The sequence below is a fragment of the Centropristis striata genome, chromosome 21 (assembly GCF_030273125.1).
Source record: "Centropristis striata isolate RG_2023a ecotype Rhode Island chromosome 21, C.striata_1.0, whole genome shotgun sequence".
Classification (NCBI taxonomy): Eukaryota; Metazoa; Chordata; class Actinopteri; order Perciformes; family Serranidae; genus Centropristis; species Centropristis striata.
Window position 1 is genome coordinate 25,104,970 of NC_081537.1, and position 16,253 is coordinate 25,121,222.

The 16,253-nt window shown below is 36.0% G+C and overlaps 1 protein-coding gene across 1 annotated transcript; it reads left to right on the forward strand.

Annotated features, from left to right (window-relative positions):
- Positions 1 to 3,033: 3,033 nt before the first annotated feature.
- LOC131959178 (elongation of very long chain fatty acids protein 6-like) lies at positions 3,034 to 15,979 on the forward strand. The gene is made up of 4 exons (XM_059324279.1): positions 3,034 to 3,327; positions 9,285 to 9,416; positions 13,094 to 13,245; positions 15,314 to 15,979. Exons 1-4 carry the CDS (start codon positions 3,239 to 3,241, stop codon positions 15,739 to 15,741), a joined length of 801 nt encoding a protein of 266 aa, XP_059180262.1. The 5' UTR covers positions 3,034 to 3,238; the 3' UTR covers positions 15,742 to 15,979.
- The last annotated feature ends 274 nt before the right edge of the window (positions 15,980 to 16,253 follow it).

Sequence of the window (16,253 nt, forward strand, 5' to 3'; positions counted from 1 at the left end):
AAATAAAATGGCTTGAAATCAGCACAATCATGTCTAGAAGTGGGAACAACTCAGACATGTCTTTTGTGCAGAATAACACAGTTTTTTAAGTAAACCTAAAATTAAGTTGAATTCTTCTGATGAATAACTTTTAAAAAAATGAATGGAATTAATGAAAATGAATAGAATTGATTTAATATATAAACACTTTTCCAAGTAACTATATTAAACTAAACTAAAATTGTGAGAAAAGGAACATAAAACAATAGCAAGGAAGAAATTCTGCTGCTGGTTGACAATGGGGTACTATTGAATCAAATATTAAATTAAACTACATTAAGTAGTTAATTAAAACTTAAATTAAATAATTTAAACAGAGCATTTTAAAAAAGAGAAACCCAAATTATAGCAAGAAGTAAATTATGCTGCCAGTTGACTAATTTCAACTTATTAATACACAATTACACACAGTTTTATTCATAAAAATGTGTAATAATTTATGATTGATGTTAAAGTTTGACCTGAGAAGTATATGCTAACATTACTAAAAATGCTGTTTTTACAAGACAAAAAAGCAGAAGAAGAAGCACCTCCTTATCTCAAGAGGACCACTTACATTTTACCAACTTATAAATAGCTGATTTTTTTTAAAAAGTGAGCTTAGATTTTAAAATATTTGACTTGTCTTTCTTAATTTTTCACTGAGCTGATGAAGTGTTAATGGGACCCTGCTGCAGCTAAAGGATGTTTTCTCACAGTTTGAAAGATGCTCCGGTGATTTCCACGGTAACCATCCAAAATAAAACACAATTTATAAGCAAATGCTTTTTTTAAAAAACCTTTTTTTAAAAGTAAACATGCCAAACCATTAATGAGTCTGAGCTGTAAATATTTAATAGTTTAAATAAATGAAGCTAATCATAATCTTGATTTGATTGAATTTAATTTATTATAATTTATATATAAATTAATAGATATAATGTTTCCAACACTGGACACTCAGACAATAAGAAAACAAATATTTTCTGTTTGTGTTTACAATTTTAAAAGACAAATAAACTTTTTACACGACCATTTTGGATGTTTACTTCCCACAAAACAGAATCCAAAATCTCAAAATTGTTTAAATTTAAAAAAATAATAATTATGTTGTAGTATCTCAGCTTAAAATGCCCAAAGTATAGTGTGTCTACTCAATTATTTATAATTATTTATAACTTTTTAAACTGCTGAGCACCTATAATAAGAGCCTACATTATTATTTATTAGTTGATTTATATTTGCTATGAATAATCTGCAAATTTATTGGAGTGAAAAGTGCAACATTTATGGAGTAGAACTATAAAGTAACATAAACTAGAAGTACTTTGTAAAAATGTTAATTAACTGCAGTACTTGAGTAAATTGTACACTGTCACTAATCAACTAATGGTTTCATCTCGACAACAAAAAATATTTATGTGTAATTATAATTAATTAAAAAGTAATAAGTTATTTATAGGAGCCATAAAATGATGAAAGATATGTATACAAGAATTAGAATTAAAATAAACATTTGATATAAACATATAGGAAAAACAGTTAAAAGCTAAAATTAATAAAACAAGTATAAACCATAAAATTGTGATAAAAAATAAAATTGCTAATAATAAAACACTACATTAAATAAAGATTTTTAGGATTTTATGTGTATGTGTGCGTATAAAAACAAGAGATGTCACAGTTGAAAATTATAAAAGATAAATATTGATGGTTCTAGGTGGAATATTGCACAGGTTTGTTAAAAAGACAAGAATCCTTCAGTGATCATTTAATATTACAATAATCCTAAAGCTATATGTGCTCTTTGCTTTGGGTTTTATTATCCTGTAAATATTAAAGTTAAATAACCTTTAAAACAAATAGCTTGAAGCTGAAGCATAAAAGTGAGAGGCGCAGGTCTGAGTGTCTGGGTGATAGACTGGACCCGGACTGACCTGGACTGGACTCATTGGGACTGGACTGGACTTGACTCGGACTGGACCCGGACTGGACTCTGGGAGTGATCGGGCCAGTTACACTCCCACCTGCTGATACGACGTCACAGCTAAGCCCCGCCCCCCTCTGCATCAATGCACGCTCGAGGAACAGAGAACGTGCTCTGACTACGTCAAACTGCACGCTGACAGCCCGAAGAACCGGAAACGATCACTCATACCTTCATAATAAAAGCCATAACTTACTGCTTATTTCAATTTATTGGTTCATTTATTAGTCTATGTTTTATATAAAATGTTAGAAACAATAACAACTACCTAATGAAAAATCAATACAGACTAAGATTATTACATACAAGTACAACAAAAAATTAGTCACAACAGCAAAATACAGACATATAGACATATAGATATAAAAACAGAATAAAGAATAAAAAAAATAAGACATATACACATATATACACCTGATATGCATTTTTTCTTTTGTCATCCCTATTGTATTATTGTTGTTTGGCATTTATTACTAATATATATTAATATATTTTTGTGTGTTTTTTTCAGTATTTTGTATTTCACAGATATTGCAAAAGAATAATAGTTAAATAGGTTCTTTATTAATTAATAAATATATTAATATATATATATATGTATGTATGTATGTATTTATGTATGTATGTATGTATGTATGTATGTATGTATGTATGTATGTATGTATGTATGTGTATAAACACACACACACATATATATAAAATAATCAGAGTGGGGGTGATTCTGCATAACATTTTAATCAAACCACATAAAAGTAAATTAAGTTGTAAAAATTAGTTCTATCTTTTCAAAATTAAAATGATACTTTAGGTGCATTTTGATACTTTTGTATTTTTACTTCAGGAAGTTTTTAATGCAGGATTTTTACTTGTAGTGGAGTAATTTCACAGTGGCATTAGTACTTTTACTTAAAGTCTGGGGTCAGGATTCTTCTTCCCCCGCTGGAAACTGTCAACAAAAATGGTCAATATTCATTTGCTGCGTCATAGCTGCGATGCGTTTTTATTTTGAAAATTCAAACCGGAACAGCATTGTATATATTCCAGCCGGTTGTTTAACGGCTGAGGAGACAGAAGTACATCTGGAGGTCCCGCCGCATCCTTCTGTCGTCCCGGAACACAACCGGAGATAATCCGGTGAATATCAGCGAGCAGCGGTGCCCCTTTAGCCGCCGGCAGGCTCTCTTCTCCGGACTGAAACCCTCCAGAAACTTCGGCTGAGGAACAGAAACAAACATGAACGGGACTGAGCTGAAACTGGCGGTGTACGACTTCGAGCGGCGCTTCGACGAGAGACGAGCTCTGGAATGGATGCAGGAGAACTGGTGCGTAAAAAGTAGGAGATGTAGCTTCTCAAAACGCTAAAAACACAATAATATGATAATAATCATACCCATACCCATGTCCTGTCAGGGCGACCCGTACTCTGACCGTCTGTCAACCTGCACATGGGGCTCGTTTGGTGCATTAATATGTCGTATTATAACGTCACCCTGTTACAATAATAGCCTAAGTCATTTTTGTCAAAATTGTTTGTTTTTTTCCTATATAATTTCCTTATGACGCTGGCCACCTATGGTAAAATCGCCTACATCCTCAGTTAATCAGATCATGTGATTTTACCCCTTTAAGATCATCACTTCTTTGACAATTTGCCACATTCATAGGCATCAGATAAGAACCCAGCAAAGAAGAGCTAGAGGGAGATTGTTTAGTTATCAGTTTAGTTTATCAGTGTTTTATTGTTGACACTAATATTGGTAACACTTTATTTTGAAGGTGTCTACACAAGAGTGACATGAGCGTGTCATAAACATGACATGGGGTGTGTCATGAACATTAATGACACTTGAAGTAACATTAATGCTCATGATACTTATCATGTCATGTTTCTGACAGGCTTGTGTGACTCTTATGTAGACACCTTCAAAATAAAGTCTTACCATATCTTGCTTAAGTCACAAAGGCATGTTCAAAAAATTGCCTAAGTCATTTATTTCTCTTAAGTTACATAATTTACACACAGTGTTATTACTATGCCAATATCCATCCTTTGTTACATCCTTTTTGAGTGAAATGATCAATAAATGTCATATGTTACACTTTAGGTGAAGTTTTTTGTGTTTCCTGCAAAACTTGAAAAAATGAGTTAGGCGTTATTTTAACAGAGTGACGATAAGCTACAGCACATAGTTATTAACTTATTCATCATCATCTGCCTTACACCCTACTGGGGTATAGGCCGTCGACAAGGGACCTCCAGAGTTCACGGTCACTGGTGTTCTTGGTGTTTTATTACGCCAAGAACGGCAGTGACTAATAATTAACTTATTAGTCTGACTTATTATCTCTAACAAGTGATTCAGAGCTCTCTCTCAACGGGTCTCTGAAAACTTCAAATTAAATTTATGAATAATGATTTTTTTTAAATCAGTTATTACTTATCGACACAATTTATTTTATTTCTCCAACTTTATGCCTATCATGACCAAGTCCCGTGCAAGGCCTATTATTTTTCTGTGTTTGTTGTTTTTGTTTTTTAAAAACATTTTACATTATTTAAAGTTTATATATTATATCGGAAAATAATCATGATATTCAGGTCCCAAGGTAGGCATATTATTGGTTTTTATTTTATTATTATTTTATATTATTTAAATTGTATATATTTAAGTGTATATTATTCAAAGTAATCGTTATATTCAGGTACCAGGGTAGGCATATTATTGTCCTTTTTTATTATTTTATGATATTTAAATTTTATATATTTGATTGTATATTAATTATATTAATCACAATATTCAAGTCCCAGGGTTGACCTAATACTGTCCTTTTTAAAAAATTATTAAATATTATTTAAATTTTATTTTACAGTCATTGCAAAAATGATTAGACCACCCTTGTGTTTTTTTCAATTTCTTGTTCATTTGGCTGATATCTAGACATCTTCCATGGTTTTCTTGATAATAACCAAAATCATAATCAAGAAAACCATGGAAGATGTCTAGATATCAGCTCTTAAATTAAACTCTTAACAGCTATTTTTGTTGTTATACCATACCATATTATCCAATTTAAAAAATATATTTTTTATTGATTATTCTCTTTGAGCCCATTCACAGTCCATTAACCCACTCAGCCAGTCTGTCCTTAATCTGATTTTCCTCCTTATTAGTGATGTTCTGCTCGGGGTTTTCACATTTTTAATATGCATCTACCACCTGACTCTTTATGAGAGCGAAACTGCAAAAAATATTAATGAACCCGCAGACCAGAACCACAAACAGCCAACTTTCAGCGTTATTAGTGGAACAATATTTAAGCTTGTTGACTGCGACAGGAGAGTTTAAATCATGGTGTCAATCGGCCCAGACCTGAGAGTGATGCAAGATTCATATCAGTCATTGCATAACTGTAAGTCATTCTTTGTCGTGGACACTTCAATATCATCTCTGCCAATCAGTGTCGTGTTAAACGATGATCTCATCATTGAAATACACTTAAATATGTATCACTGCTCGCATTAAGTTAAACTAAACCGTCCTGTAAAATGTGCTGGAGTGATCTCTGTCTCACCTACAGAGATAACAGCTGTTAGACCACATTTTTCTCAGCCTCACTTCCACAAGGCTATGCAGGACTTAGACGACACACAGCTGTGTTCCTGTTAGCTGAGCGGGGAGGACGTAACATGAAGCTCAGGAGACAAAGTGCAGCACAGTCCACGTCCCCTCCACGGCGTCCTGCAGACTCACAATGTGAACATGGAGACATGAGGAACAAGTGAATAACAGCATTCCTTCTGCTCAGGCCTCATGTCACTTTGCTGTTTAAACACAATCAGACCTCCAGACAGCAGCTTCATGCATCAGTTAAATTTACATAGAGAGGGACGTAGGAGTTTTCTTTTAACTCTGTACTTGAAACAGCTTCTTTGCCAACTATTTTGATAATGAAATAATTGTTGAGGTTATTTCACATATAAAAATCTAACAAAATGCCATTTTCAGATTTTCAAATATGGAAATTAATGCTTTTCTCTACATTATATCAAAGACAATATCCTTGTGTTTTTTTGGGGGGGGGGCTGACAAAACAAAGACACCATCTTGGACTTTGACAAAATTTTGATGGCCATTTTCTATTTTCTGGCATTTTACAGACCAAACAATAATGTAAATATCTAACCAATCAGCCAATCACAGGGCAGCAGCTCGATGCATTTAGACCTGCAGACAGAATGGGGAAGAACGGGGAAGAAAGGGGATTTAAGTGACTTTATGGTGTGGTTGTTGGTCTGCTGATCTAACAACCATCTGTAGAGTTTACAGAGAAAATCTCCAGAGGTCAGAGGAGACAGTTTAACAGAAACCAACCAAAGTCTGCAAAAGACTCTGATCCACAGCACGTCCATCAGCTGTAGCAGACCACACCGGCCACTTTATTAGGTACACCTTGCTTGCTGATAAAGTGGCCGTTGGACAAGGGCTGGGTGATATGGACCAAAAGCCATATCCCAATATATTTAGGCTGAATATCGATATATGATATGTATATCCCAATATTTTTTATGGCAAAGTGAGAGCAAATGTTCTGTCAAAGTCAAATATGACATGTCACATGTCACAAATACTGTATAACAACAGGAGTACCTTTTTTCAAATCAAAGCTCCATTAAGTGCACATTTAAATAAAAATAGTCTATGGAATAAAATAGGGCAATCTTTTTCTGTAATAAATATATTTATATGAGAAAAGAATAACAAACATTACAAAAGAGCTAAATATGACAAACCCTAGTAAGGGCAGCATTTATATATAAAAGACATTTTTTTTAACTATATCAATACATGCGATACGGTCAAATTCTATATCACATTTAGAAATATACAATATATTTTTAAAATATCGTATATCGATATTCAGCCTAAATATGTCAGGATATGACTTTTGATATGATGTTTTTCTGTAATTTCTGGACAAACTATGTTCTAATATGTATCAACAGACTAAAATGAAGTCATTTTTTGAGCAATTTTAGGCATTTAAAAATTTCACCATTTTTGACAAAAAACGTCATGCTATAGTACGACTTTTTCGTTTTTTTGTCCAATTTTTGGACATCCCATAATATTGAGTTTTTCTGTCATTTCTGGACAAACTATGCTCTAATATGTATCAACAGACGACAATACAGTAATTTTTAGCATTTTTAGGCATTTTAAAATTTCACCATTTTTGACAAAAAACTACATGCTATATAGTATGATTTTTTTTGTTTTTGGCCAATTTTTGGACATCCATATAGCCCAACCCTAGTTGAAGCCCTAATATACCTATTTTAAATACATCTGTTCCTTCTTGTGCGTCTCTAACCGCTCCGGCTTCTTGCAGGTTTTCCTGCATCAATAATTGAAGGACTGGGATGTCTGTCAGAAGCCCAGTAACAGTAACTGGGTCAAGCAGCAGCAGCATTAACTCAGTCTAATATGCATTGTGCCAATCTGGATTAATCATCTGGATATACCCAAACCACCTCAGACTCACACACACACACGAGTCCTGAATTTTAAAACAAAAGAAAGAGAAAAATCTGGTATTTTTGCTATTTTTTCTTGCAGCAGAGTCATGATTTAATCTCTTCCAGTTATCTGAGCTCTGGTGTTTCCTGCTCTGTCTTCGCCTGTTAATTGTATTGTAAAATAATATTGTTGATAAACCGGGCGGTGCAGATAAAAAGGCCTCATTACTCTAATCTCTGTTAATCCTCCTCCTTGATTATATATCAGCTGACAGACACATTTCTCAATTTATTGTTATGAAATAATGTACATGTCATATGTTTACCTGCCTGGTGGCTGCAGGACAGAGCAGACAGGTTGTTTCATATTTGTTCTCTGGTGTGTTCACCCTCATTGTGTAACTTTGTTGTATAACATCTGTACTATCAGCTCTAGTTTCAGTGTCTGACTGAGGTGATTTATCAGTTAGAGGAAGTTGAATTCTTCCTCTTTGCAACCTGACGGAGCTCAAAGTACATGTACAGCAGGCCATTCACATAGGCCTGTCATGATAATTACTATATCGACTCATCGTTCGATATCTAAAAATGGACACAATAGTTTTTTTCTGGACTCAATATATAGACTTTTTGTGCTTTTTTGTTTTGTGTTTAATGTAAAGCTGCAAATGTTTGACAGGCAGCACAAATATCCAAAAAACTCAATTTTGGGAGCAGCCTTTTCTGCTGTTATTTTAGTTATAAAATAATATAATACATTATGATTATCTCAGTGCAATGTTTTGTTAACAGAGCCTAAAAGTGTATTTTATTTGTTTTGGTTGTAGTTTATTTATTTATGTTTTATTTATCTAGGATATTTTAATATTTCTTTTCCACATTTCAATTCCAATGTTTAATATTCTCGAGATTTAAAAATTCATTGTTGTGGAAAAGGATGTACTTATTATGTTCTAATATCATTATAAAGCTAAAACTACATCGATACAACGACACTATCGTTTTCTGGGAAAATTTATCGTCCTAAAAACTGTGTTATCATGAGAGGCCGACATTCACATCATTCAAATCAATGCTTGTTCAAAAACGTCTTCTTTTGTAATAAAATGTGGACTTTTTATTAGAATAATCACAGAAATAAATAATGTATTATTGAAAATTCCCATGTGCAGCAGGTGTATCAGAGCAGTTGCTAAGATACAGAGGTGTGGTGGGTATTAATTATCTGCTTGTTTGTTCCCTATTCTTCTTTACACTTAATTGCCAGTTTATTAGATACACCCAGGCCTGCAGCAACAAATCCTCCCACATGAAGGTTATAATGTTCAGGACATAGTTTTTTTCTATTGTTCTGTCCGCCCTGTTTACAGTCATGGAAAAAATGATTAGACCATTGTTTTCTCTAATTTCTTGTTCATTTTAATGCCTGGTACAACTAAAGGTACATTTGTTTGGACAAATACAGTGATTACAACAAAATAGCTGATAAGAGTTTAATTTTTGAGCAGATATCTAGACATTTTCAATGGTTTTAATAATAATGATTTTGGTTATTATCAAGAAAACCATGGAAAATGTCTATATATTAGCTCTTAAATTAAACTCTTATCATCATCATATCATTATATTTGTCCTTTAGTTGTACCAGGAATTAAAATGAACAAGAAATTGAAGAAAACAAGGGTGGTCTAACCATTTTTCCGTGACTGAACAACATAAACTCCTCACCCAGCTCACTGCTGCTGTGTTTTCTGTCCACAGGACCAAGGGGTTCATGTTCTGCGGCCTGTACGCTGCGTTCGTGTTCGGCGGGCAGCACTTCATGAGGGAGCGGCCCAAGCTGAACCTGCGGCGCCCGCTGGTGCTGTGGTCGCTCAGCCTCGCCATCTTCAGGTGAGCCGGTCCACACACTGTGCCTGTGTGTGTCTGTGTGTGTCTGATGTGTTTGCTCAACATCCAATCAGATTCCATCCACATTATTTTGATCCGACAGCATCCATCCAATCAAACTGCAGGACAACCAATGAAGAAGAACACATGTACACACATGTACACACATGTACACACATGTACACACACACACACACACACACACACACACACACACACACACACACAGACAATATGAGATGAGACAGGACAGAAACTGCTGTGGAACTAGTTCTTGTACAATATGCTCTTGTTATGCACTTTTTTTTTTCAAATGTGTTTGAAGAATGTTCTTGCAAAAAAAAGTTTTGATTGTCAGTTTTAAACAATAGAGGGACACACGTCATGTCACCGGGCAACAATCATTTCTGCCCTTCACACTGTGTCCTGACCTGCTATCAAAACTTGTGAAGACAAACATTCTGCCTTGTTATGTCTTACAGATATAATTTGGAGCCACTTATTTTTCAATGTCTACATGCATTCCAAAGTCTAAAATATGAAACATACAATATATTCTTTGTGATTGTAGAATCAGTTTAAGCAAATTGAATATATCTAATTAAAGTAATGACAGTTTCTAAACCAACATTAACACACAAACATAATCATTGTATCAAAATCATAGTTAGTACAACCAAGGTTTAATGGATTACGCATACATAGTGACCTTTGATAGTGACCTGCGTCACGCACAGAGACAGACAACAGAGACAGACAACAAATTATTTTAACAAGAGGCAGAATAATCAAATTATTTTAACAACAGTAAATTTGATGATGTGGATTAAGTCATTAATTGTGTGAACCTCTTAAACATAAAGATTTGAGCAGTTTAATCAAGTTGTATGTCAGTTTTTCAGTGTTATCTCAATATGAATTTTCCAATATTTTCCTCAGCGGTCTCTGCCTGCAGTGCTTCTCTTCTGCTCCACTCTCTCTCAGTCCCTTTATAAATAGTTTTTGTCTCCTAATTTGCTGTAAACAACAGAAGAGTAATCTGACAGTGAATTCTAACTATTTCTGTGTGAACAGGGCGATTAGATCTTGGCTCTGACCTGCAGGAGGCCTGTGCAGCGGGGGAATGTTCACTAAAACCAGTTCGATGGCACAAACACATTCCTCTCTGGGGTTCAGGTCACCTGCTGTGCGTTCAGAGAAACTGCCGAAGCTTTCACAGAATTGAAGTGAACTTTTCACCTCACGAGCTTGTTTACACTTCTGAATGTAGTGTAAAAAATCTCTTAATAGTTGGGAAAACCCCGTTTGTGTTTATGGCGTGATGAACCTGATAAATGTCACAATGAAAAGGAGAGTTTATGGAGATTGTGACCTACTTGGCAGCGAGTCATCCTGAGCTCAGAGCTCCGTCAGCAGGGGGTCTGTGGGGGGCCAGCCCTCCCTCTAATCTTAATCCGGCCCTCTCTCAACTGTCTGCATACCGGACATGACAATTTGACTTTGGGGTAATAATTCAATACAATAATTTATTGTCTTTCATTGGCATCATATCGTGATAATTAACAAATATCGAGATATTGTGATACAAAATCACATTGACTAATTTGACACTAACAAGCACTACGGCTGGGCGATATGACAATATATATATATGATATACAGTCGTGGAAAAAATTATTAGAAAACCTTTCTTTTCTTAATTTAATAACCAAAATCATTATCAAGAAAACCAGGAGAGCTCATAGTTGTACACCCCTGATCTCAATTATGTCTGTTTTTTTCTCAATTTAATTCTCCTTCAAAATAACTGAGACATAATTGAGATCAGGGGCATACTCCTCAGTTTATCCCACTCCTCAAGTATTGCTCAAATGGTTTTCTCAACTCAACCTCCTTTGTCTTAGTGATGTCTTTGTCTCTTTTTAGCTTATCTCTTGCTCCTAAGGGTCCCTCAGGAGAAATAATTCAGAAACAAATGATCACAGAATGAAGCTCAAACTGATCTCAAGAGACGAAATTGAGCAACACATGAGCAACTCATTTTTTCTATGGGCTGTGTGTGTTTGGCAGATGAATTCCTTCCTGCAGTCTGTGGATCAGTGTGTGATCTGTTCAGGTTCATTACATTGTCGGACTCTTAGAGGCTTTTATTGACATTACAGGGCTGAGTAGCCATTGACATGTGGGATGAACTCTGTACTCCAGTGATGTTTTTTATGAGAAACAGTGTTATGGCTAACAGAGCTTTTAAGGCTAAAGTGTGTGACAGAGAGTCTAAAGAACAGTCTTGACCTTTGAAATAGGATGTTTTTCATACATCAGAGCTCCAGATTGAGACCATCACATTTTAAAACGGCAATAAAACAACTGTAATGGATGGCATAAACTGTTTTGGGATGCCTATGAAATGATCGTGCTGCATGCTTTAACTTGAGCTGTTTTATCAGTATAATAAACAAAAAGGTATTGCTATCTGACAATAGCTGTTAAATTGCAACAGTAAGACGTGTTATTTGTGTTGTGTAATGATGGATATTGGTACAGAAAGTCCAGATACGTGTACCAGTATTACATAAACATGAAACTGTCACTATCACTCACTGCATGTAGGGGAAAGTGCAGAAAGTCAGATAAAAGTGTTCTCATGACGTCAGGATGATGAACCCTGATCTCTGCACATCCTCATACCTGCACACTTCAGGTTTCAGCTTGTGAATGATCTATTTATGACTTTCTGGCATTATTATCTTGCATTTTTATGGCTCGTCCCATGTTGTAGCAACACCTGAAAGCAGTTTGGTAATAAGTTGGAATGAATTTGAGAAGCCAAGAAGGTGAAACACAGGATTAGAAATGAAAATATGTACTTTCTAAAGAGTCAAACCAGAGGGCAAAAGTCAAGAAAAATTAAGAAAAAGTGAAGAAAAATAAAAGTGTACCAAGTAACTCTGTATAGCTTTGATATGGTGAAATAACATCTCGACAGTCACATACCTGGTTCCAGTGTCTTTAGCATGGAGCTGAAATCCCTCGTCGATATCCTGACGGATATTTTTCTTTCTTTTTTTCTGGTAATTCTATTTTCTTCTGGTAATTTGACTTTTTTCTGGTAATTTTGACTTTTTCTGGTAATTTTGACTTTTTTTCTGGTAATTCTAATTTTTTTTATTTTAATTTTGACTTTTTTTCTGGAAATGTTGATTTTTTTCTGGTAATTTTTTTTTCTTTCTGGTAATTTATACTTTTTTCTGAAGGCAGAAAAACTTACAGTGAAACTTTAGATTTAATGTAAAATTATTTTTAGAAAGAAATAATTAAAAATTGGTTAAAAAACCCCCCAAACAAACAAGAAATTTCGTCTAACTTTGCAGCATTATTTCAGCTTCCCGACATGATATCCTGACCAGATGGTGCCTATAGATTCCTTAGTTCTTCTAGTTTCATATGGTACCAGTATCTATGTTACCTAAAAATTAGGAAAATACTCAGCCGGCCGCCTTAATGCTAAAAATCAATACTTGGCGCCATGAATCGATGTAATTTTGCCACGCAAATTATTGCGATACTATGCTGTATTAATTTTTCCCCACCTCTAATACTGGGTCATTTAACTAAAATATAAAAACTGTATGATTTGAAACTGTTTCCTGATGTGTTTGCATGTTGTGTTGCCTCTGCAGCATCGTCGGCGCCCTGCGGACCGGACTCTACATGCTGCACGTCATCACCACCGGCGGCTTCAGAGAATCCGTGTGTGACACCAGTTTCTACAGCGGCCCCGTCACCAAGTTCTGGGCCTACGCCTTCGCCATCAGCAAGGCCCCCGAGCTGGGTGAGCCCTCCATCTCTATTACGGGAGATGTACTGTAGGTCAAAAGAGATGTAGACTGAGTTAAATCTGGATGAAAAAATCATGTTCTTTTAGATGTGTTGGTTGTTTTAAATCACTGTGTTTTAATGATAAAACCTAATTACATGCAGACACTGATGCATTTAAATGCTGTTGAAACATGGTTATTTATTGTGATAAAAGCTGTTACTTTTTAACAATATTTAACCAGATTTTAACATGATATTTACTGTATGCATGTCACTGGCCTCAGAGGGAGCAGCAGTGATGCTCTGAGTCTTTTCTTTCAGTGACAGACAGAAACTTTGATCTTGAGCGACCGAATCATTGTGGCACGTTCCTCGGGGCACTTTATTTTATCAGCAAACAGTTCTTTTTGAAGCTGCGTGTTCTCTGGCCGGCTGTGAGATATTCTTGTCTCTCTGTCCGATACTAAGACCTGAGAGCTCCGGGAAACTGAAGCAGATGCTGAGGCGGCAAGAAAAACCCATTAGTGTATGATTGATATCAGAGTTTCCTCTGCTGCAGACAGGAAGAGAAGAGTGCCTTCATCTTCTCACTGCTCGGCTGAAAACTGTGAACACGACTGCAGTGAATCCAGTCTGAAGTCTGTGAACAGTGATGTTTGTTTACTGTTTGGTCAGCTGACTCGTGGTTTCCTGCCGAGTCTCACTCTATTTATAGCAACGTCGACTTAATGAGAGAGGTGATATGATACTGCTTTTTATATATTATGCTCATGGTGCAGTGTGAATCCATTAGGTTTTGCTGGTTATGCTTTATTTAATGCATCTGTAAATTCCAAAGAATTAAGTAGAAAAGTTCCTCAAAACAAGCATTTACTACAGGTAGAACAGGGACTGGTTCACTGTTCAGATCATGTAATTGAGACTTTTTAAGTCTTTCATGAAATTTGTTTACTGGCAAAGATAAAATCCAACATACATCCATGGAAAAAAATGGGTAAAAAAGCGAATCCATGATAATAACCAAAATCATTATCAAGAAAACCATGGAAAGATATCTAGATATCAGCTCTTAAATTAAACTCTTATCAGCTATTTTTGTTGTTATCATTATATTTCTCCAAACGAATGTACCTTTAGTTGTACCAGCCATTAAAATGAACAAGAAAGCAAGGAGAAAACAAGGGTGATCTAATAATTTTTTCCATGATTTTTGAATCTATGATTTCTGGAACTGTCTGACCAAAGAATAAATCAACAAGATTATACATCAGTGTCAGGCTTGGGCAAAAAGGAGGACTCAGATGCAGATAGGCAGCAGTAATGACAGGTTTATTTATCTGAATAGATTTCTCTTTAAACAGCAATGATAAATAAACAGGCTATGAACTTCTAGATGGTCCGAAGACACGACAAGAACACAAAACAAACACAGAACAAAAGGCGCTCCCAAAGGAGGAAAACCCTTCTGATCTAAAAGGAAATACAAAATCACTCCGAAGAGGAAAAGCACAATGGCTAAGAAACTATCTACTCTAATTTATATTACAAAATTTACAAACAAAAAACGCTCCAAAGGGAGGAAAACAATGCTACAAAAAATTACTTAGACTTAGAAAATAAAAGAAGCTAACCAGAAAACTATGAACAAAAAATCACTCTGTTAAAGAGGAAAAGTATTCAATAAACAAAACTTGACACACTTAACTTTGGTACAAGACAGGACTGTGAACAAGGCTGGAGGTATTTGACAGGACGACAAATACTCTGTCAACATGGACAAGGAAGACAAAGACTATATACACACGGGGGAGGGGAACACAGGTGGAAACAATCAGGAATCAGGGGAGACACCAGACCTGACACAGGGGGAAGGGCAAGTGACCTGAAACGAGAGGGAAGTTACTATTTCAAAATAAAACCAGAAGTTACTTTTCAAAATAAAACCGTAAATTCACAAGACAAAAAAAAACAAGACAAGACATCCCTCACCGCGGTGTGACAATCAGACTAGAAGTTCAGAATAACAATAATCCTTTTAGAAACGCGTGTTGGAGGCTGATGTTGGTGTTTGTTCTCTGCAGGCGACACGGTGTTCATCATCCTGAGGAAGCAGCGTCTCATCTTCCTGCACTGGTACCACCACATCACCGTGCTGCTGTACTCCTGGTACTGCTACAAGGACCAGGTGGCGGGCGGCGGCTGGTTCATGACCATGAACTACGTGGTCCACTCCCTCATGTACTCGTACTACACGGCGCGGGCGGCCGGGCTGCGGGTGCCGCGGCCCTTCGCCATGCTCATCACAGCCACGCAGATCCTGCAGATGGTGATGGGGCTGACGGTGCTGGGCCTGGTCTACCGCTGGATGCACCACCAACACTGCACCTCCACCCTGGACAACATCACCTGGGGCTCCCTCATGTACCTCAGCTACCTGCTCCTGTTTGCCTCCTTCTTCTACAACACCTACCTCAGAGGCTCCGCACACAAAGGCTCCAAGGCGGAGTAACGTGTCCCGCCATGCTGCTGCAGCGAGATGCCAACCTGTGAGTCTCCAGCTGCTCCGTCCTCTCTTTATGGCATCTACACAAGACTTTCTATAAGAATCTGTAGCTCAGACAGTGACACCTCCACAGATTTAGAGCCGTAGCAAAGAGGAGAACGAGTTTAATTTTAACTCATGATTAGTTCATTAAGAAGGAGGAAATAAGTAAAATGTGACTAATGTAGTTCTCACTTCATTTAAATGATTGATGAAATGTCTTGGTGACTAAAAAGCAAACAGCCATATGAGTGTCTTTAGCATGTAGTTCTAACTCGTTTTACAGCCTCAAGTCTCTGCAAATCAAGACAGTGATGGATTGTGTTATTTTCTCTATAGCTCTAAATCACCATGAAACGAAAAAAACTTTGCAGCATTGTTCCGACAACTGCCTGACAATATCCTGACACACTCCTTACATTAATAGTATCGCAATATTTTTTTTTTTTACTTTCTATAGAGAAAGTGACATATCCACA

Bases quoted from the DNA above. Each gene is read 5' to 3' on its own strand.
- LOC131959178 (XM_059324279.1), top strand. From the start codon at position 3,239: ATGAACGGGACTGAGCTGAAACTGGCGGTGTACGACTTCGAGCGGCGC. The intron at 3,328-9,284 runs GTGCGTAAAAAG...TTCTGTCCACAG, and splicing joins GAATGGATGCAGGAGAACTG to GACCAAGGGGTTCATGTTCT. The intron at 9,417-13,093 runs GTGAGCCGGTCC...TTGCCTCTGCAG, and splicing joins CTCAGCCTCGCCATCTTCAG to CATCGTCGGCGCCCTGCGGA.